Below are 22,163 nucleotides of genomic sequence, written 5' to 3'. Positions count from 1 at the left end.
GTAGTAGCTGTGGAAAAGTGACTGAGAATAGGACCCTGCAAATCCTCGTAATCCACGTGCAAATTTTAAATGCATGACATTCTTTAAAAATCTCTCTGTTTTTTTTTGTTTCATTTTGTTTTTGTTTACGGATTTTTGCTATTTTTTAAAGATATCCAACATCTGGCTTTAAATTTTACACACATATTTCAATTACTTTTTCCTTCTCGTATCGCCGAAGTTTTGTTATTTAATATTTATGTGTATTAAAATCTCTCATGGATCTTTTGTCATGAAAATTTGTTATTTGATTCATTTTCTTGGAGGTAGCTCACTGTACTGGACTGTTTTCGTGTTCAGTTGGTTCTGCTCTGCTTTTGCTTTCAGATTTCTTTATTACATTGTTGAAAAAAAAAAAAGAATTTTGTCATAAATAATATTCCGAAACAGTTTAAAGCTGCAACGGAATCACCCCCCTATACAGAAAGTGTGTGCGTAGGATTGGAGCATGCACACTCTTTTTTCCAGTTTCAAAGCGCAGAGAGAGACTACACTTTGTTAGATATAGAGAGAGAGAGAGAGAGTTTTAGAGTTCTGGTTCTTTGTGTAAAAAAAAAAAAAAAAAAAAAAGGTGGGGGTTCATTGAAAGGTCTGGTTCTTTTCAAGAGTAAAAACAAGTACTCGATTGAGAGCTCATGCTTTGGTCCGCGTGCCTTTGATGCAAATCACTGATGGGCAGAGCCAAAGCCAGAGGAGAGCCAAAGCCAGAGGAGAAGCAACCCTACTTGGGAAAAAAAGAGCCTTTGTGCAGGTTCTGTTCCTTGGTTTTGGTTGGACTCTAAGGGCTTCTGCTTTTTGTGTCCTCCCCCTGCTGCATTGTGTTGTTAGATTTGGATTGGATTGGATTGGATTGTTTGTTTTATAGGATTCTCAGAAATTGGTCAGTAGTAAAATTTGAAGGAATATGAGACAAGCTGAGCTGGGTCAGTCAGAGGAGGTTTTGGAGTTTTTAGCGGGGAAAAAAAAATGAGAGGTTTCTTGGTCGGAAGTGACCGGCTTTTTTTTATTTGGGTTCTGGGTTTTGCATTGAAGATGTGAAAGGTGAGTTCTTTTGGTTCAGAACACGTCATAATGGAAGAGAAGATGAGAATTGGAGGAGGGTTGCTTAGTGGAGCACAGTCTAGTATACTTGAGGAGATGAAGTTGTTAAAAGAACTGCAGGATCATTCTGGTTTGTTAATTTGTTCCCTTCCTACGTTGCTTTTTTTCTTTTTCTTCTTACTTCAATTTTTGAATTTGGGTGGTATTGTTTGAGGTTGATGAGAATTGAATATTGAAGCCGATGTTGTTAATTAAGGTGTGTATTTGTTAATTTTTAGCACAAGTTATTAAATATTGTGCCTCATTCTATATGGTCTTATTTATTTTCAGGGTCCCGGAAGGCCATAAATTCCGAGTTATGGCATGCCTGCGCCGGCCCCCTTGTTTGTTTGCCTCAAGTGGGGAGTCTTGCTTATTACTTCCCTCAGGGCCACAGCGAGCAGGTTAGATTCATCATCAGTTTTGTCTCAGCAGATGAGTGTTGAATTAAGTTAGAGGTGTTCCAAGTGAATCCGTAGAGGGGTTATGTGAAGACATAATAAAAGAAGCAACAGAGAAGTAGTATTAGTAGTGTTCTTTGTACTTTCCAGTTCTGTGGGAGTATTCTTCATATTTTTCGCAGTGTCGAAGTTGATCTGCTTCTGTTCATTCCATCATGTTTGAGAAAACTGATGAGTGCTTCTCATGAAAATGCAGGTGGCAGTTTCCACAAAGAGAATGGCAACCTCGCAAATTCCCAACTATCCGAATCTCCCGTCTCAGTTGCTATGCCAAGTTCAAAATGTTACGCTACACGTATGTTGTCTTTGGTCAATTCACACTTGTTTTTGGGATGAACATGCCATCATCAACTTCTGTAAGAGCTTCTGTGTTTAACCCTCCGTTTATGTTTCTATAGGCAGACAAAGAAACCGATGAGATCTTCACACAAATGTGTCTTAAACCAGTCAATTCTGTAAGCTTTGTTACTTTTATACGTGCCTTGAACTTATTACATTTCACGCTATTGTTAGCGATTTAGTTGTGCAAATGTTTGATTGAGCATCTTCCAACTACTACTTCATCATTGGATCAGGAAAAAGATGTTTTCCCTGTACCAGACTTTGGACTGAAGCCTAGCAAGCATCCAAGTGAGTTTTTCTGCAAAATTTTGACTGCAAGTGATACAAGCACACATGGTGGTTTCTCTGTGCCGCGGAGGGCAGCAGAAAAGCTCTTTCCTCCCTTGGTGAGTTCCTTTTTTTTTTCTTTTCCTTCCCCTCTTTTTTTGCCAATAGGACACCTTTTCATGCTCTATTGAAACAGAGGATCATGTGTATTTTACATTTTGGTCGTAACTTTTGCCAGGATTTCACAATGCAACCGCCAACCCAAGAACTTGTTGTCCGAGACTTGCATGATAATACCTGGACATTTCGCCACATTTACCGCGGTGAGAGTGCTTTAGATAGTTGCTTTCATCTTTTGATTTCATTAACAATTAGATTTCAACTTAGTTGGTGGAATGCATCTGCCAGATTATTATTACATTTTTCTTGAGCATATCCTATTTCTGTCCTTGCACGTAGGCCAACCGAAGCGCCACCTTCTCACAACTGGTTGGAGTTTGTTTGTTGGCACAAAGAGGCTTAGAGCAGGCGATTCTGTGCTATTTATCAGGTACATAGTAGTGACATGCTTGCAGTATTGTTGTGAACTAAGTTGGCCTCAACGTTTTATGGACAAAAAGAGCCTGGCATAAAACCATTAGCATGACAGGGTAAAATGCCTGCTTATGCAAACAGCATGCTCTAAGAGCTTCTCACAGATTTTACTAAAAAAGCTTTCTTTTGGAGTCTGTTGCTAAATTTGAGGAGGAATCAATATAGCTATAAAATTCACTAGCTTTTGAGCAAGATAAATCGACTCAGCTGCGAGAAGGTTCTTAGTCATAATGCTTTAAAGTTACAAATCTGAGTAACATAAAGTTCATCCTAATCTTGGTTTAAGCTTGCTAAATAATATGAGATGTAGTCTTTTTCAATATGTTTAGAATCTCTACTTTTTTCATGACCAAGTTTTTCTTTAGAATGCCTGATAAACAACACATCATGCATTGGATTATGATGCAATGAGTTACTACTGTTCTTTATTGTATATATTATTGTTACTATTACTAGGGATGAGAAGTCACAGCTATTGGTTGGCGTAAGGCGAGCAAATCGTCAGCAGACCACATTACCATCCTCAGTTCTATCTGCTGATAGCATGCATATCGGTGTCCTTGCTGCTGCAGCTCATGCTGCTGCTAATCGAAGTCCATTCACTATATTCTACAATCCAAGGTTTGGATCATGGGTGTTCTTTCAGCTAGTTATAGTTATAATATTCTTTTGGGTATCTTTACTTGATGGCACTACCATTTCTACTCAATTGTAGGGCATGTCCTTCAGAATTTGTTATACCTTTGGTCAAATTCCAAAAGGCTCTATATGGGACCCAACTGTCTGTTGGCATGAGGTTTGGAATGATGTTTGAGACAGAGGAGTCCGGCAAGCGTAGGTAAGGTCTACATTTAATCAATTTTTTCTGCTTGATACATCATTATAAATGTTATAGTGGAGTGCTCATTTGCTTGATTATGCAAAAGCCAGTGGTTAACCTTCTTTAAATTGTGCAGATACATGGGTACAATAGTTAATATTAGTGATTTCGATCCACTGAGATGGCCTGGTTCCAAGTGGCGAAATCTTCAGGTAGATTGAAACAATTTTGGATTTTGCCAACTCCTTTTGCTTTTGTGTTCATATCAAGTATGAACAGTAGAATAATGGTTTTGTTTCTGGGCTTTGGTAGTTCTACAGTTGATTCTTAAAGGCTTTCGCTATTAACAGGTAGAGTGGGACGAGCCGGGGTGTTGCGATAAACAGAATAGGGTCAGCTCATGGGAAGTTGAGACTCCTGAAAGTCTTTTCATATTTCCTTCCCTGACTTCGAGTCTTAAACGTCCATTTCACTCTGGATACTTGGGTAAGTGTTCTTTGGTTTGTTTTCCAGCGGCTAAGTTTGTTAAATGTGTTTCTTATGACTTCTCTTGCTATCAGGTGCAGAAACTGAGTGGGCCAATATGATTAAAAGACCTTTTATCCGGGTTCCTGAGATTGGAAACATGAACTCTTTTCCTTATCCGATGTCAAATCTATGTTCAGAACAGCTAGTTAATATGCTACTAAAACCTCAAGTTAGCCAGGCTGGAACATTATCTGCTCTACAACAGGAATCGGCTGCTAATGGAGGTCCACTAGAAGATATGCAGGCCATGCAGGCGAAAATGAACCAAAAGAATCTGGTTTACTGTTCTGAAGGTATGTCTCTGCAGAGTCAAAACCCTTCCCAGTTGAACACCACAGCTAAGTTTGGAAGTCAGACACCAGTTGGAGTTAACACTGACAAAACGAAGTTAGAACCTGATCTTTCAACTGATCAGTTAAGCCAGTTAAGCTCTTCAGGACAGGGCAATGAGGAAAAATTGGCTGCTGGGATTGCTGGTAGCCCTTATAACAATGCATGCATCAACCAGAACCAGGGCCAATTACAAGCTAGCCCACGGCCTATGCAGCAACCTATGGAATCATTACTCTACCACTCCCAACAAACTGATCTACCTCAGTCAGATTTTAATAGTGCAAATGGTTCACTTCCATCCTTAGACAATGATGAATGCATGTTCTACCAACCCTTTGCTGGGATACTGAGATCACCAGGGCCTTTGTCTGCATATGGGTTGCAGGACTCTCCATCTGTTTTAACTGAAGCAAATAATTTCTCCCCAACTTCAATGGGTCAGGAAATGTGGGATAATAGCCTCAGTAGGCTTTTACCGCAAGTTGATCAGCTCACTTCATCCCATCAAGTCCCATCTGCCTTTAATTCTATTCCCAACTCGGGCAGTCTGAGAGATTTGTCCGATGAGAGCAACAACCAAAGTGGGGTTTATGGTTGCCCCTCTGTTGATGTTGGTACTGGTGTGAGTAATATTGTTGCTGACCCTTCTGTTACAAGCACCATAATGGATGAGTTCTCTAAACTAAAGCATGCCGACTTCCAGAATCCTTCCGAATGTTTGGTTGGCAACTTGAGCTCGAGTCAGGATCTGCAGTCCCAGATTACCTCTGCAAGCCTAGGGGATTCTCACGCTTTGTCCAGGCAAGAACTGGCAGACAACTCCGGTGGTACATCCTCAAGCAATGTTGATCTTGATGAGAGCAGTCTACTGCAGAATAGCTGGCACCAAGTGGTCCCACCCGTGCGAACTTACACCAAGGTACGTATGCAATTTATTCAGTCCTTCTAGCTACCATCATAAAATTGTAATTGGCTGATTTGGCTGACAGGTTCAAAAGGCGGGATCTGTTGGTAGATCAATTGATGTTACTAGTTACACAAACTATGAGGAACTATGTTCTGCAATTGAGTGCATGTTTGGACTGGAAGGGCTGCTTAACGACCCAAGAGGTTCAGGGTGGAAACTAGTTTATGTGGACTATGAGAACGATGTTCTACTTGTCGGGGATGATCCTTGGGAGTAAGTAAAACCTTCTCTTGTTAACATTTGACATTTCGACAAGCAGCTTCTGATGGCTCTTAATTAATTACTTTACAAAAAAAAATGCAGGGAATTTGTGGGGTGTGTGCGCTGCATCAGAATCCTTTCGCCAACAGAAGTTCAGCAGATGAGTGAAGAGGGAATGAAGCTTCTCAACAGCGCTGCTGCTTTGCAAGGGATGAACACCACCGTGTCGTAAAGACTTGTAACTAGACTGCTGCATTGTTGAGGTGGTCTCGGCTTGATGAGACCTGTAATCCAAGCCTGATATATACATTTATATATATATTTTGAACTTACTATCTATTCAAACTCAAGCAAAGGGGCCGGTTCATGTGGCCACTAATGTGCTTTAGGTGGAGTTGATGATGTATTAATAACTCGCTTTGTATTAATCAGTAATTCACCATGATCTGAAATTAGATTTACTCGTGTAATATATAGAGCTTTGTGGTTTCTAAAGGAACAAAAAAAAAAAAAAAAATTACCACACTGTAATTTTTTCATTGAAACTAATTTTAACCGGAAAGAATTTCCAAAAACCTGGTTTTTTTATTTTTGATGACATTTCCAAAAACCTGGTTAAGTCCCTTGACTTTTAATTAATGAATCATTTTCACTTTTTTGTAAAACAAAACAATATTCTAATTCCTAAATTAGAATATTTAAATGTGTAGTAGTAGGGATAAATTCCAATTAGACCATCCTAAACCCAAGCCCAAATGACCCTCGCTTCCTTCGTCCTTCTCTGTGTTCCTCAAAGTCTCTTCCACCCCTTTTTGCTTCAGATTCACATCCCAAACTCTACTAATTCTCCAAGCCTGATCCCGTACCAATCCAACCGTACAAACCCAACGTTGGATTTTGAGCCACGGTGAGTCCTCTGTTTTTGTTTTGTTGCGATTCCTGGGTTGCATGAAGAAGATGAAGCTGTAGATACAACTGATCGCTGGTTCTAGGATAATTGGTTTCTTTCTTTTAAGGTACGGATTCTGAGGTTGGTTTTTCTCGATTCTTGGGTTGCTTCTTGCTGTGATCATCATGGTCGGTTTGGTCGTGTACGGATTATTTTATCTCTGTTATTTATTCTTTTATTATTTTCTGGTTTTGTCTTCTTGGTGATTGTGATTATAGATTTTCAGTTCAGTAGGGTGACCGTAATTTTTTTTTTGTAGATTTTACCTGTGGTTCTTTTTTTTTTTTAAGGTTTTGAGTTCGAATTTGCTCTGTATTTGCAAGAATTAGTCAAATTTGATATCTTTTAATTTAACTGTGGTGATGGTTTTGATTGTGAGGTGAAAATTTATTAACCACGAGGATAAAAATCACTACTTTAGGAAGATTCACATATAAATTTGATACTTTGTGATTGTGATAGTGTGCTATGTAGGCTTCCTGATAGACTCCCACTTGATATTGCTATAAGATTGCAATCTAAACTGGGATTTCTATAGGTGACAAGAAAGAGATCTGCATAATGAAAAGGGAGAGCAGCAGTGGAAGTAGTGCTAGCGAGGACTCCAGTTATCTTGAAGAAGAAGTAAATGTGGACTCTGACGACGACTCAAATTATCTTGAAGGAGGAAACTCAGACGCCAATGTGTTCTCTGGGGAGGGTCAGTCTCCACGGCAGGGTTATACTTTACTGAGAGAAGAAGAAATTGGCCAACTTCAGGAGGATGATATTGCAGGAGTGTCTACTGTCCTGTCCATATCGAAATCCGCTGCATGCTTCCTACTATGTCACTTTAGTTGGAGGGTCAATAGACTGAAGGACGAATGGTTTTCTGATGAAGACAAAGTCCGGGAAGCAGCAGGCTTGTTGAGGAAGCCGGTATTCCTGCATCGATTAGGTAGTGTCAATTGCGGAATATGTTTTGATGACTATGACTATTCATGCGATGAATTAGCCGGTGGTACTATTTTCTCAGCTGCTTGTGGTCATCCTTTTTGTAAAGATTGTTGGACAGGTTATATTAGCACATCGATTAACGATGGTCCGGGATGTTTGATGCTGAGATGTCCTGAACCATCTTGTAGTGCAGCAGTTGATCGGGATTTGATCCGAAATGTGTTGAAAAACCAACATGATCACGAGATTGAGAGGTATAAGCGCTACCTTCTGAGATCTTATGTCGAAAAGCATAAGCAGATGAAGTGGTGCCCTGCTCCTGACTGTGAGTATGCTGTCAAAGTGTTTGATGAAGATTTGACTGGAAATGGAAGCTGTTATGATGTTTCTTGCATCTGCTCAAATAGCTTCTGCTGGAATTGTGTTGAGGAGGTTCATAGTCCCGTTCAGTGCGACACTGTGGGAAAGTGGATAATGAAGAACAAGGATGATTCCCAGAATGCACAATGGATAGTGGTTAATACTAAGCCCTGTCCCAAGTGCAAAACACCGATTGAGAAGAACAATGGGTGTAATCACATGAGGTGCAGTCCGCCTTGTGGGCATCACTTTTGCTGGTTATGCCTCGGGCCACTTGGTTGCAAGTGCAATAGTTTCAATCGAGCTGCAAACCAAAATGCGAAGAAGGAGGAGAGTCAGAGTGAAAGGGAGAGGAAGAGGCTAAAGATGAGTTTAGAGAGATACAATCATTATTATGTGCGCTGGGCAAACAATCAAGCTTCAAAGAAGAAGGCAGTTGAGTCATTGCGTAAGGCGCAAACAGTGCACATCGTGAAACTTGCTAGCAAACCAATTCCCTTTCTTACCAAGACTAATGATTTCGAGTTCATTATGGAGGCATGGAAACAGATAATTGAATGTAGGCAGGTGATCAAATGGACCTATGCATATGGTTATTACATACCCGAGGAAAATAAATATGACAAGAAGCGGCAGCTGTTTGAGTACTTGCAGGGCCAAGCAGAGCACAGCCTGGAGAGGCTTCACCAATGTGCCGAGACTGAAATGATAGAGTTTGTCAAGGATTGGGCCCCGTTGGAAAAGTTCCCGGACTTCCGTCTAAAGCTCATACAATTGACAAATGTGACCGGTACTTATTTTAAGAAGCTGGTTACAGCCCTGGAGAATGGCCTCTCGGAGGTGGAGACTAGCTAGTTTATGTTGCTATTACCTTGTCATTTTCTATGCTTCCTGTTATTTCAGTATTCAGTAGTACTATCATCTGATTGAGAATTTAGCTAGTTATCGAATGTCTAGAGATGCTGATGCATCTCCAGTAGGATGTATCTCTCAAATTCCTTGTGGTTCTATGTCTTATAAACTTAAACCATGTGATAACTTGGTTTGATCTGTTTCATTCTAACTATGCTGCAATAAATCAATCAAAATGTGCCTGGTATATATACTATTTTGATCTGTTGCCGCTGTTTGGAACTGCCTAATACTTTCAATGGATCCAGCTTATGTTTGACTGAGAAAACTAGAGCATGCAACTCTAGCAAAGGACAGTTAACAGTGCAAGTATGCAAGAGACCCTATTGCTGTTGTATTCTAGTAATCGTCGGGAAAAGAATGAACTTTGTGCTGATTCAAGTCCAAGGTTCAAAAAATCGGCCATCACAAATATATTGGCACTCAAATATTAGAATTTATGGACATATCGAAAAAAAAAAATTAGTAGTATAGTGCATTTGTTGGAAAAAGAAGATATATTATATATATACTCTTTGAAAAAAAGGACATATTAGATCGCAATATCGATGTATCGACAGAACCTTAATCAAGTCAATTAGAGAAAACTGCAGCTCTTCATTTTTTTTTTTTTTTGAAAAGGCTCTTCTTGATATTTTACTACCTCAGAGTGATGAATAAAATTCAAAACATTAGAGATTATTACCAAATTAGATATAAGTAGTTTAGGTAATGTATAAGGTAATCCGGATCCTGTTTCCTTATAGGAATAACCAAATTAGACTCTGTCATTATTGTGCTTTTCAAATCAGGAAAATAATATCACAATACCAACTGCAAATAGGTACAAAATCATGCTTTTCCTTATAAGATTTCTCACATGTTCTTTACTACACGCCATAGAAACACAAATACAAGCAGTAGTTTTGGACGATTAGATTGAGAGAAAACGTGATGGGTTTTTTCGAAGGAACAATCTCACATAAACCTTTAGGGCCTCAAAATCCCAATTAGGTGTTTCTTCAACCCTTTTTCAAGGTGTGTTGCTTGATGAATAAGAAATAAACTAAACTTCTTTCTTTGTGGGAAAAACAGATCCTCTTCTTTGTAGGAAAAGATTGATCTCCTTTTTAGAGAGGAATCTGAATTCTAGTTGAGTACTAATTCTTTGTCTTGCACGACTTCCTCTTCCTCTATCTCCTTGTTTTCTCTTCCTCCACAACCTATTAATCAGATTTTCTGTTCTTCAAAATGCACTAGGCTTTGGCCATGGCTGAGAAGAACATTCACGTGCAGGCTTTGGAGAAGGGAGACCAGAAAAAAGGTGAGAGAAGCAACGATGAAGCATCTTCTGAAAAAATCTCAACAGAAGGTCACCCAGTTGAGGTTTCACCAAAGGAAGCTCCTTGTGAACAAAGTCATTCTGTTGACGTAAATCTCGACAAGGAGAGCATGATCAATTCGAAACCTCCTCAAGTGACTGAAGCAGCTCAAGAACCAAAACCTTCTCAAGCACTTGAAGGAACTCAAGAGACAAAACCTTCTCAAGTGATTGAAGCAGCTCAAAAACCAGAACCCTATCAAGTGATTGAGGCCTCTCAAGAACCAGATCTTTCTCAAATGATTGAAGCAGCTCAAGAACCAAAGCAAGAAGAAAAGGGCCTAGGCGGTTTTGATCTGAATCAAGAAGGAACTTGTGTTGGATCTGCTTCAACACCAGCAGCAGGGGCTGGTTTACCTGTAGCCAAACTGCTGTTTGATCTGAATGTGGTAGATGGAGAGGGTTTGGAAAACCATATTTTGCCGCCATCTGATCTCCATGAATCTCCAAGGGAAGTGAATTATGGGAGGCTGAATTTGGACTTAAACCATTGGAATGGTGAAGGTGATGCTCTAGCATGGGATTTAAACCATTGCATCCCATCTCCTCCTGCCTCACCATCACCGTCCTCGTCATCATCATCAGTGCCACAGCCTTCTATGGAGGAGCACTTTGATAAGAATGGCACGGAGGAGACACATATTCGTAATGATTCTCTACTTCAGGGGGGCGCACCTGATGTTTCAGTTTTTCGTATCATGGGAGCCAACGTGGTGATTAGTCCTGAAAGAAACAAAGGTGGTGTTCCAACAACTCTACCTCCGCCAAGCAATGGCAAGGCTCCTATTCTGTTTGGGCGCAGGCTTGGTGGAACGGCTGCAGGGGCCACGTGCTCTCCAATGGCTGTTGATGAGCCTCAGCTGTTGCCCCTTTTTTGTTCAAGTTCTACTGGTGGCTTGAAAAGGAAGGAACCAGAAGGTGGCAAGGAACCATACGTAGCTGGGACAAAGAGGACCTGTTCTTTGTGATGCATTGCTGTTACTATCATCTGAGGCTCTAGGTGGTAGTTTTGTTTGGCACGTCATATCATAACATTTTTCTGTGTCATGTGTAATTTTTGCAGGCGGTCTCAGCTTGATTGATCATATTATATTCATACAGAAGCAAGGTCAGTTGTAGTATTGAATCTATTGGTAACTAGACGAGAAAATTGTAGAAGCTTATGGTTGACTAGACATTTAAACAATGATCTTTCTCCAATTTTAGCTATTTAGTCAATCATTCAAATAATTGACGTTAAAAGCAGCTCTAAATTACAGTTTGTGATGCAAAAAACCTCATTATGTGCTCCACAAACTTTCATCTATACTAAACATGAAAGTAGCTACAGTGTTTTATTTTTATTTTTGATTCAATAGATGAGATGTCGCAAGTCGAGTATGATACAGGAAAACTGATCACAGAAAAAGAAGGTAGCACAATGATTGGTAGAACAATATAGAGTGAAATCCACAGACGAGGATTCAAGTACTTCAGTTGTATTTTAGCAACTTTGAGGAGGCCAAACAACAGCTAGCGATTCAATGTAATAGTGACTAGATTATTAGCTAGAACCCCAAAATTGAAAATGCCTAGTGTAGCTGATTCTTCAAGTTTTTAGGGAAAACTCAGACCATGATAACCAAAGAATACAACATATTGAATACCTTAATAGATTCAAGAATGCATAATCTATCACTTTCTAACAACTCGTTGTCCACAAAACAAAATATCCCTATCACCAGTACAGAAGAAGCAATAATATAGCTTTTCAATTAAGAGAATAGAATTCATCCTCTACAATGTAATAGTGACTAGTTTATTGGATACAACTGCAGAATTGAAAATGCTTAGCGTAGCTGATTCTTCAAATTTTTAAGGAAAACTCAGACCATGATAACCAAAGAATACAACATATATTGAATACCTTAATAGATTCAAAAAATGCATCAAAATATTAATTCTATCTTGTCCTAACAACTCATTGTCCACAGAACAAAATATCCCTATCACCAGTACAGAACAAAGCATTAATATAGCTTTTCAATTAGAGAATAGATTTCATCCTCTACCACCAGTTTGCAGTAGGGAAAATAAGCAATTGATGCCCTTATTGCGATTTTGAAGGAATTTCACGACCGTGTTAAAAGCAGTGTATTTCTGTGCGGAACAAGCAATTGATGTTAAGAGCATCAGGTTGCAGTTTCTTGTGACAAGGACCTGATCAACATCATAGTCTTACTGGTTTTTGCAGAACTGCGGACAAGTAAACCTCGAATTTGCTTGACCCTGATGCAGCATCTACTGCAACAACCCATTTCAGCTTTTTATATCCAAACCTCTCAATTAACCTGGTTAAGTCCTTTTTCCTCTCTTCATTGGCACAATGAAAGTTGTCTAACCAAAACAAACCTCCAGGCCTCAAGATCCGATCGATATCAAACATCAAGAACTCAAACTTGTCCGGTTTTCCACCAACATCCAATCCACTCGCAGCATGAACCAAATCAAACACATTATCATAGAAAGGAAATCTATGATCCAAGCTCAAAAACAGCGGAAACAGCCCTCTAGCAGCTATGAACTCGCTATACGGGGCATCAATGTTCAAAGTGTTGGTGATCACAGTCACATTCCTCTCCGCCATTGTAGCAGCAAATGTACCAGAGCCACCTCCAACATCAAACCCCACTCTCATTCCCCCACCTCCCAAAGCCAGCACATCATCAATCACGAAATCGTTCTTGCTCCTAGCCTTAACAAATCTCTGTTTCTCATCCCCCCCATTACTCAAATCAAAGCAACCAACGCACTCCCTACTCAATTTCTTACTACTCAAGCACTCGAAATTCTTACACCCTAGACCGCTCCAAGTAACACTCTTAGCACTAACATTTTTCCAAAGCGAAAGCGGAAAAGTAGTTAAACCAACCTTGGGCACGGTCTTGGCAAAGCACCTCCTCCTCGGCAGAGGCTCGCATCCGCGAAGAATCAGCCTCTGGGCCAGGCTCCAGTCGTCGGGGCAGGGCCCAGAGACCTTGTAGTTCATGTACTGGGACAACAAATCCCCGGATTTCTCGCAGGAATGTCCCACGGAGGCCACCATCTCGGTGATCCCGGTTCTCGAGTCTTTGCCGAGAGGAAGGGTGTGATGCTGGAGGAATCTCTTGAGCTCATTAGGCGTATTGGGGCGGGAAAGATCGATGGTTTGGTAGCCCAAGAGGTCATTCTCCATCTGGGCGAGCTTCTTCTGGGAGGAGTCGATCTCGCGGAGGATCAGGGAGACCTGCTCGGAGATGAGGGACATGTTCTTCTGGGTGTGGTGGAGGAGGTGCTGGGCCTGCTGCTGGTCTTTTGGGGAGGGGGAGGAGGTGAAGGCGTAGAGGGCGAAGAGGTTCGTGGTGAGGACGGAGAAGAGCATCAGAATGTTGACGGCGGAGGAGCACAGGGTGGCGCGTCGGAATCTGGCGGTGCCGTCGCCGATCTTCAGAGAGACGGAGCCCATCTTGGAAGCTAGCTGCGGATTTGAGTCAAGTCAACTAGGCAACTGGAGTGGAGGGCAGTGGGGAGAGGATTAGAGAGTTGGTAAGTAGGATTTGTTAGAGTGGTTACTGAATTTAAGACTTCCCTCCCGTGGCTTTTGTCACGGCTTTGTGTCGGTTGCGGTTGTAACGTGGCTTTGTGGGAAACGAAAATGACCAAAACAGAGATAGAGGAAATTTCAGGAAAATGACCATAACGTGGCTCCACTCTTGATCCTTCTTCCCATATGGCACACTCAAATGTATTCCCTGTCCTCATTCGATTCGCTCACGAAACTGTTACCCTGCTGCAATGCACAATTGGAGTTTTTTACACCCTCTGGGTCATAGGCACAGTTTTCAAACTGACATGGGTCACCAAAATCACTTTCGTGACATGCAAACTGACCCGGTAACCCAGGTTAGTTTGGAAACTGTGCCGGTGACCCAGATGGTGGAAATAAACACAAAAAAGCAGTGAATAATGGGTGACCCGGTGACCCAACGGGTGAACTTGCTCTTAATAGGACAATACTTGGCTGACCATATGTGGTCAGCCATCCCTAACCAAACCCATTGTGTATCAACTAAGGGGGGTGTATTCAATCTAGATTTTAAATGATTCTGTCTGACTTTTAACAATCCGTGGATTCTCGTGGATTCTTCAGAATCCATGGATTGTTTTAATTCTATATGGATTTAAACAGATTCTATTGTATTGTAGTAGCAATATTTGTTTGGATTTTAATAGATTCTAACTTATATTATGCTGCATCTATATCCTACAAAAACAATAACCTACATGGATAGCTTCTGAGATTGGCCAATTGCATTTTGGTTCATAACAAGATTTTGGGGAGTTTGTGGCCCTTTAGTGCTTATGACGAAGTGGATGGCATATTACCACTTCCTAGACAATGTACAAGACATGTTCTAGGTGATGATAGCAAAGTGTATGACCAGAGTGGAGAGAAGGTTTCTTACAAGTTAGGTAGTATTACTGTAAAAATCATAAAAATCATTCCACAAATTTTCATTGACAAGCATGTGATATACACATTTTTACTCATAATTGATAAGGTGTGGATCAGTGTCTGTAGTTGGCATAGAGAGAAAACAACAATACATTATTTTCTTTTGTGGCTCCTAACAAGCTATGCACATATATTTGCTTCTATAGGCCACTTGTGTGGAAGGAACTTGAGAGCAACTAGCACAAAGTTATTGCAAGATAAAAACATCTGCACGCCTTGTCCTTCTTCCAATTTCCAACTCCATTGAGTTTTTCTATCTGCAACACCATCAAGGCAACTTCATTAGTCCATCAAAAATTAGCGTAATTTCAACTTGGCAATTAAATAAGATGTAGATTAGATTATGAGAGCAAGTCCAACATGCAATAATCCTCAATGGAGTGATTCAATCTAGCCTAGTTACACAAATGAAGATGATAGGCACAAGTGAGCATGCAAAAGTCCTCGATGGAGTGAGCAATTACAACAAATGCAAACAAGTCACAACAAGCATATAGTCTTCTAAAGGTAATTATCATTTAATTTCAAGATCAATATGTACCATGATTACAAAATTTACAATCTGCATATATATAGTAAAATGCACAAGTTGGATTACCTATATATTTGTATGATCTATAAGTCCCCTACCTATAAGGTTATAATCTGATCATAGCTAGTTTAATTAAATGTTAGTTAGAATACATATATATTTGCATCAGTAACACTACTAAGGAGCAGTTTGATTATAGCTAGTCTCCAATTATGAAAGAAAGTCTATTCAAGATTACATATTCCACATTTCCATACAAAGTCATCAAAATCATAACCAATCACATGAAAAATAAATAGGGAGCCGCACACAAACCAAATGAAGTAAAATTATAGCTAAAAGATGCAATACATTGTGGAGGACATCCTCACTATAATTTGTTAAAATTCATGAACTGAAGCAAAGTGTACCTCAAATTAAGTTTCAAAGACCAAAGGCTATAGCTTCCCAAAGACAAAAGAAACTGATGGTTCTCCTGCAAAGTAAAGCTCTCCAGAGTTAGCTAAAATTACAATTTATGGAAGAAGAGCACCTAGCTTGTAAGATCAGCTGGAGAAAAGACAATGCAGAAATTAAGAAAAAAACAAAAAAAGACAATGCAGAAATTTGAAAGAGAAGACAAGTAGGGTGTAAATAAATGAAAAAGAAATCACTTAGCTAGATACAAAATGTTCCACTTTCCCGCCAATGCTTGGCAAATCATTTTTTTCCCATTTTTGATTCAAATGCCATCAAATTTTCACAATTTCTTTTTTATTTTATTTGAAGGTTAGATTCTGGTACATGTCCCATACATTCAGAAGGAAGAGTACATAAGCAGTGAACAAGGATCTGAAGCCAAAAATGGTCACACGAAAAAAGAAGAAGAAGGCAACTCACAATTGAGAACTTCCTGAATGATCAGCAAGCACCAATTCAAGTTGCAAAGCTTCAAGAGCAGTTGATAGTTTAGGTTAAAATTAAGCATACAATTCTATTGATTGCTTCAAGGGAGGCTTTCAATGTAACTCGACTTTCAACTTAATTAACTAGGACTTCTTCATATAGCAATCTACAATCAGTGGAAGAATGCAAATGTGTTGAGCCAGGGGAGCTATATATATATATATATATATATATGGATTTAAATGGCATAATTCTAAAGCTAGCGAGTGTATGCACCAACAGTTGACCACCTCATTTGTGTGCACCCGATCACAAAAACAAGATTTGTATTGTTTTCAACAGCAACAACATATTTTTGGATGCAAACTAACCCTCGTCATTCTCATTGGAATATATCAGGATAACTTATTAGAAACAAGGACATCACTCTGTCTATAATAAGCTCAATAGTCCAATACAAAGCCAAACATAAATTTCAGCCTAAAAAATTGTAAGACCTCAGAAATTTGTTATTAATTCCTAAATGTTTGCTGGGATTAATAAGGTGTTCGTTTGTACGATTTCGTGGTTCGAGGGTGGAGTGAAATTATTTTCGGACGAATAATTATTTGAAGTGCACGTTTTAGGGGGTTCACAAAGGTTGACTTTTTATACGTTTAGATTCTATGAAAACTTCCTCCACAAAAGTCGTAGAGCGCGTCGATACGAGTTCGTGGACATGTGGAAAGCAAGAATCGGAGTTCGTATGAGAAAGTTATGAGCGATTGAAATTTGGGAAAATTTCTATAAATATAAGAAAATTCCGGATTTTTTCATAAATCCCAAAACTTCCGAAATTTCCATTTTCTTCCCTAGAATTCTCTATGTTCTCTCTCCTCCGCGCAACCCGACCCAAGGCGAAACCCGGAATCCGACCCGACTGAATCTTCCACCTCCGGCCACCAACGGCGACGCAACCACCGATCTCGGACTCAGACCAATGTCGCCGACCGCCCTTTGGTGCTCGCCGTCGACGATAACGGCTGGAAGTAGCAGATCGGAGTGCCCAAAGTTATGCTTTCGGGATCTGAACGGTTTTCCGATCTCCGGCGACTTCCCGGACGATTTCTTCACGGTTCTGGGATCGGCTCATCCTACTAATCATCCCCATATAGGCCTTGTATCACGATTTTGAGTGTAGAGTGGTAGATCAAGGTTTGAAGTTTTCGACATCCCTGATTCGATCTAGGATCTGATCAGACGCACGAGAATGATCCAATTTCCAAGCTTGATCTAGGACGATCTAGACCGAATCTCACTTTGCTCCAGGTATGAAGGTGGCTCATCTCTTCATTTTGAACATGTTTGTAGTTGACGACTTTTGCATCGGAGGTGGTTGACTTGGCGTTGACCACCGCCGTTGACCGCCTACTGACCCGTCGCTTGTGGCGGCTCATGGCAGCGCGTCAAACCATATTTTTGTGTTCTGTTTTCAGTTTATGCATCTACGCATCGATACGGTCGTTTTGATATATTATAAGGTTATTTTGGAGAAAGTTGATGCATGTTAGGGTTTTAGGGTTTTCAATTCGTTTCGGTTTTCGATTCGTGAGGATTTGGCCGTCTGATCGACTTGTAGTTTTGATTTGTTGATCGTAGAAGTGTTCTGATGACGTTGGATGGTCTCGGATGAGGATCCGACTGTTGGATCGTAGTATAATTGTGTTTTGTGAATTGTGTGCTTTGTGTTGTATTGAGTGTGGCCTTGATTTGGTTAGGTGATTGATGATTTGAGTTGGCGGACGATTGTGAATCGTATCTTGGCTGTTAGAGAAGACGTAGCAGGATTTGGAGGTGAGTAAGTCTCACGGTGTTTCGGTTGATAAGTTAGTTATGTTTTATTTTAGTATATTTTATTGTTAGCATGAAAAATCATTTTCAAAACAAATAATTTGTTTTAAAATATATGAACTTGATCGACAACGGTTCATGGGTAAGTTAAAACATGGTTTTGATATAAAATGATTTTCGAGTAGTTAATTTATAAAATTATAGTTGGTATTAGTGGTCATTCCTGGTGAATGACTACGTATATATATATTTACGTGGGATAGATATGTATATATGGATGGTGTGGCGCTGTGATATGTATATGTTTGATGTTTATATTGTTGAAAGAGTGAATTGAAAATGTGATGTGACATTGGGATGTCGTGTGGGATTTCCTTAAAAGGTTTTGTTCTGAGGGCCAAGTGGTCCGAGGTCCGACGGTTACAGTGGTAACATGTTAGGGGGGTTTTGTTCTGAGGGCCAGGTGGTCCGAAGTCCGATGGTTACAGTGGTAACCTGTTGTTAAGTCATCGGATGCTTGCACTTTGGTCAAGGGGGCAGGTTACGATACAGTTATCGGATGCTTGTACCTTGGTCAAGGGGGCAGGTTACGATACAGTTAGGGTGTAAGTCATCGGATGCTTGTACCTTGGTCAAGGGGGCAGGTTACGATGCAGTGGGTTGTTGTGAGATGATTTATTTGGAGTCGATGGGTGAACATCGACTATCGACTTTAGTTTGGAGTTGATGGGTGATCATTGACTTTAGTGTGAGTTGTTTGACTTCTTCATTGATTTTCCTTTTCCTTCTAATTGTTGAATTTTATGTAATCTCCTGAACTAAGTTATATGCAGGGATTACTGCTGTTTGAATTGTGTGATTTTAGGTGATCTCCTGAACTAAATTATATGCAGGGATTACCGCTTTTTGAATTGTTTGTTTTAATGTAAATTCCTAAACTAAACTCTATGCAGGGATTTATATGATTTCTTTTGTTTGTTTTCATGTGATCTTCTGAACTAAGTTTCTATGCAGGGATTACTGATTTTGCTTAATTCTTATTGTGGGTACAGTTGTGGGTTGTGATCTGTAGTGATTGGGAAATGAGTTGTGAGGTCATCGTTTTGACAAATGCTTTATGTTGAAGGGAAGTGAGTGTGATTTGTCGTTGTGATAATATGAACTTGATGTTTGGTTGTATTTTGTGGAATTAAATATTGTTGCTTTAATTATCTCACGAATTGAGAGATTATAAGCATGCGTGACGTGAGTCACTTTATTTGAGTTTACTCATACGGGCTGAAAGGCTTACCGGGTTTGTTTTGTTCAATCCCGGTGCACTATTCTATGCTGTAGGGTTTATTGTGCAGGTTTGAATATCGAGTGATCATTATCAAAGCTGAGGTGTACGTTCGATGGCGTGGACGTGGACGGGTGCTCTTAGTTTTAAGTCTTCCGCTGGGTAGTGAGTTGTGGTGGGTGTGTTTACTTATTGAATTGTCATTCAGTTTGATTTGTAAACTATCTGTAATGTAATATGTGACTCTAAATAACGAGTCGGTATTGACATTGTGAGTTCAGTTTGTTTGTTGCTTAGTTTAAATGAAAAATTTTCTATATGTGTTTTCTTGTGTTTGTTCTCGGGTTTCGGATTTGAATTTTCTTTATTCAAAATTCGGGGCGTGACAAAAAGAAAAAGCCCCAAAAGAAGCCAAGTATAATATCAAACCAAATAGGCAGAATCCAACACATAATACGCAATCTAGCTAGGTACATGAAATCCTTGAGCAAATCAAATAAAAACGTCCTTCCAATGTCAAAAAGAAGAATAATATGTCTGCATAAACGTTCTAACCTGATCAAATTAATAGCTAAAACCATTGCAATCAACATTGAACATGCGTATAAAAAATACCTTTTTAACAAGTGATGATTTCCACAAGATTCACAGGTTGAGGTCAGCTCCAGGTCAGTTCGTCTTCTCAGGTCAGATCTTCTTCTCTCTTTGACTTCTTTTCATCTTTAGAGTGCGAGAGGAAGAAAAGAAAAAGACGTCAAAATCTCACGTCTAGAGGGTGGATTTCTGATAGGGTTTGGTATTTATACCAAGCACCCTAGAATCCTACAAAATCAAGCATCTAATAAAATCTTTCAAAATCGTTGGGCTTTTGAATACCATCAGATTTAAAAGGACTTTTTAAAACCTTGATTGAATTCCACAAGATTTTAAAGGACTCTTAAAATACAAAACAATCCTATAAACTCCTAATTGAATACACCCCCCTAAAATTGAACACATGTTTTTTTTTTTTTTTTATTATTATATCTCATTCAGGTCCTTCTCCTCCTCCTCTTACAGTTCTTCTTCAGGTCTTTCTCTTCTTCCTCTCACAGTTATTCAACTCTTGGTTATGGCCTCAATCTTCTCGCAAATCCAAGCTCTCAGCCCAGAGACTCAAAGCCCTAATGACCCAACACCAAACTAATTGCTCGAGCTCCTCAACTTCAATGGACATCCTTATCAAAAACAGGAATTTTTGGTCCTCTTCAACATCTTCGTCCTTCACCCAGATACTCCTGGCGCCCACGATTGGCAAGGTTGAAAATAGAGATTGATGGTAGAGTGATCTGGGTAGAGGAAGAAGATGAGGGAGAGATTGTTGGGTATGGGTCGAATTTACATGGGTGGAGGAAGAGAAGTTCCTTAAGGTGTTGGGGGAAAAAAAAATGTGTGCGGCTGATGTCTCTCTCACAGTTGGTTAGGAATGTGGTCATCCAAATATTGTCCTTTTTAATATACAAATATACAGTTTGGTAAATAATTTTCAATCAAAGCTGCTTTCAAATAAAATAGGTTCTGAAGTTGTTTTATGTACTGACAGCACTTTTAAAAGTATTATTTACCAAATATGAAATTGTTTTAATTCACAGTTGATTATTCTCACAACACAGCAGTTACATTTTTTTTTTTCAAAGTCACAGCAATCCCAAACTAGCCCTAAGTTGCAAACCAATCTGTTGTAGCACAACTTAAACTATTAGATGTGATTCTTCGGGTTTGACTCCCGGCAGCGAAATACTTTCTTTTTTCTATTATACAGTTTATAAGCGGAATAATATTTTTCTTTAATATACAGTTTATATACCTATTGCTCTTCTAAGTTGCCAACCATTAACTTAAACTGATATCCAGGTTCGACTCCAGGCAGTGGAATATATATATATATATAATACAGTCCGTCTCAGGTGCGGACGGTACGGATTTCCTGTTTTCGACCACTTTCCGGCCACATTTTTACATCTTAACCGTTCAGTTTTTAGGTCCTAGTGTATAGATCACCTCTGCAAAATTTCAGCCAATTTGGTGATCGTTAAGGTATCAAAAACTGCAATTTACCATTATAAATACGAACGGTTCCGGTTCGACAGATTCTGTTCCTTCGTGTAAAATGCAGTTTTGGATGCCTTAACGATCACCAAATTGGCTGAAATTTTGTAGAGGTGATCTATACACTAGGGCCTAAAAACTGAACGGTTAAGATGTAAAAATGTGGCCGGAAAGTGGTCGAAAACAGGAAATCCGTACCGAAAATTCGGTACGGACGTCCGCACCTGAGAATAATTCTATATATATATATAGAAGTTTGCTCAGGTGCGGATATCCGCACCGAAGAAAAAGGTGCGGATTTCCAGTTTTGACCCACTTTCCGATCACATTTTTACATCTTAGCCGTTCAGTTTTTAGATCCTAATGTATAGATCATCTCTGCAAAATTTCAGCCAATTTGATGATCGTTAAGGCATCCAAAATTGCAATTTACACGAACGGACCGAATCTGTCAAACCGAAACCGTTCGTATTTATAATGGTAAATTGCATTTTTAGCTAAGTTGCAAACCAGTACGCTGTAGCCCAACTTAAATTGGTAGATGTGATTCTCTGGATTTGACTCCCGATAGCGAGATACTTTCTTTTTTCTAATATACAGTTTATAAGTTGAACACCTTTTTCTTTTTTTAATATACAGTTTGGGAAAAATTCACCAACGGTGTCTGGACACTTAGGGGACTTTCAGAATGATACCTGAACTTACAAAGTTATCAATGTGATACCTGGACTCATTTTTTCGTATCAACATCGTACCTATGACCAATTTCAGTAACGGCTCCGTGACGGAAATTGGCCGTAGGTATCACATTGATACGAAAAAATGAGTCCAGGTATCACATTGATAACTTTGTAAGTTCAGGTATC

General features: G+C 39.6%; 3 protein-coding genes across 5 annotated transcripts; 2 read left to right on the top strand and 1 right to left on the bottom strand.

The window, feature by feature from the left end:
• The first annotated feature begins 292 nt into the window (after positions 1-292).
• LOC133736739 (auxin response factor 5) lies at positions 293-6,104 on the top strand. 2 transcript variants are annotated; one of them, XM_062164335.1, is made up of 14 exons: positions 293-1,210; positions 1,411-1,523; positions 1,777-1,875; positions 1,979-2,035; positions 2,156-2,308; positions 2,428-2,512; positions 2,649-2,739; positions 3,240-3,404; positions 3,499-3,621; positions 3,740-3,815; positions 3,954-4,089; positions 4,170-5,383; positions 5,454-5,644; positions 5,735-6,104. In XM_062164335.1, the coding sequence occupies exons 1-14, from the start codon at positions 1,111-1,113 to the stop codon at positions 5,862-5,864; spliced, it is 2,733 nt and encodes a 910-aa protein (XP_062020319.1). In that variant the 5' UTR covers positions 293-1,110; the 3' UTR covers positions 5,865-6,104. The 2 variants fall into 2 exon arrangements, with proteins under 2 accessions (XP_062020319.1, XP_062020317.1); XM_062164333.1 differs by having other exon boundaries at positions 299-1,210; positions 4,164-5,383.
• Positions 6,105-6,353: 249 nt separating this feature from the next.
• LOC133738631 (probable E3 ubiquitin-protein ligase ARI7) lies at positions 6,354-8,993 on the top strand. Of its 2 annotated transcripts, none has more exons than XM_062166206.1 (2): positions 6,354-6,648; positions 7,056-8,993. In XM_062166206.1, exon 2 carries the CDS (start codon positions 7,143-7,145, stop codon positions 8,730-8,732), a length of 1,590 nt encoding a protein of 529 aa, XP_062022190.1. In that variant the 5' UTR covers positions 6,354-6,648; positions 7,056-7,142; the 3' UTR covers positions 8,733-8,993. The 2 variants fall into 2 exon arrangements, with proteins under 2 accessions (XP_062022190.1, XP_062022189.1); XM_062166205.1 differs by having other exon boundaries at positions 6,355-6,648; positions 7,120-8,993.
• Positions 8,994-12,025: 3,032 nt separating this feature from the next.
• Positions 12,026-13,819, bottom strand: LOC133739913 (probable methyltransferase At1g29790). Its single transcript, XM_062167728.1, has one exon. The coding sequence runs from the start codon at positions 13,631-13,633 to the stop codon at positions 12,359-12,361; it is 1,275 nt and encodes a 424-aa protein (XP_062023712.1). The 5' UTR covers positions 13,634-13,819; the 3' UTR covers positions 12,026-12,358.
• Positions 13,820-22,163: the final 8,344 nt, after the last annotated feature.

The sequence above is a fragment of the Rosa rugosa genome, chromosome 3 (assembly GCF_958449725.1).
Source record: "Rosa rugosa chromosome 3, drRosRugo1.1, whole genome shotgun sequence".
NCBI lineage: Eukaryota > Viridiplantae > Streptophyta > Magnoliopsida > Rosales > Rosaceae > Rosa > Rosa rugosa.
The sequence above is the reverse complement of the archived record's forward strand: the minus strand, read 5'-3'. Positions and strand labels throughout refer to the sequence as shown.

What these genes read in the sequence shown, in the direction of transcription:
- LOC133736739 (XM_062164333.1), top strand. Translation starts at nt 1,111, where the DNA reads ATGGAAGAGAAGATGAGAATTGGAGGAGGGTTGCTTAGTGGAGCACAG. An exon ending in CCAAGTGGCGAAATCTTCAG is followed by an intron (nt 3,816 to 3,953) that starts GTAGATTGAAAC and finishes CGCTATTAACAG; the next exon opens with GTAGAGTGGGACGAGCCGGG. An exon ending in CCGTGCGAACTTACACCAAG is followed by an intron (nt 5,384 to 5,453) that starts GTACGTATGCAA and finishes TTTGGCTGACAG; the next exon opens with GTTCAAAAGGCGGGATCTGT.
- LOC133738631 (XM_062166206.1), top strand. Translation starts at nt 7,143, where the DNA reads ATGAAAAGGGAGAGCAGCAGTGGAAGTAGTGCTAGCGAGGACTCCAGT.
- LOC133739913 (XM_062167728.1), bottom strand. Translation starts at nt 13,633, where the DNA reads ATGGGCTCCGTCTCTCTGAAGATCGGCGACGGCACCGCCAGATTCCGA.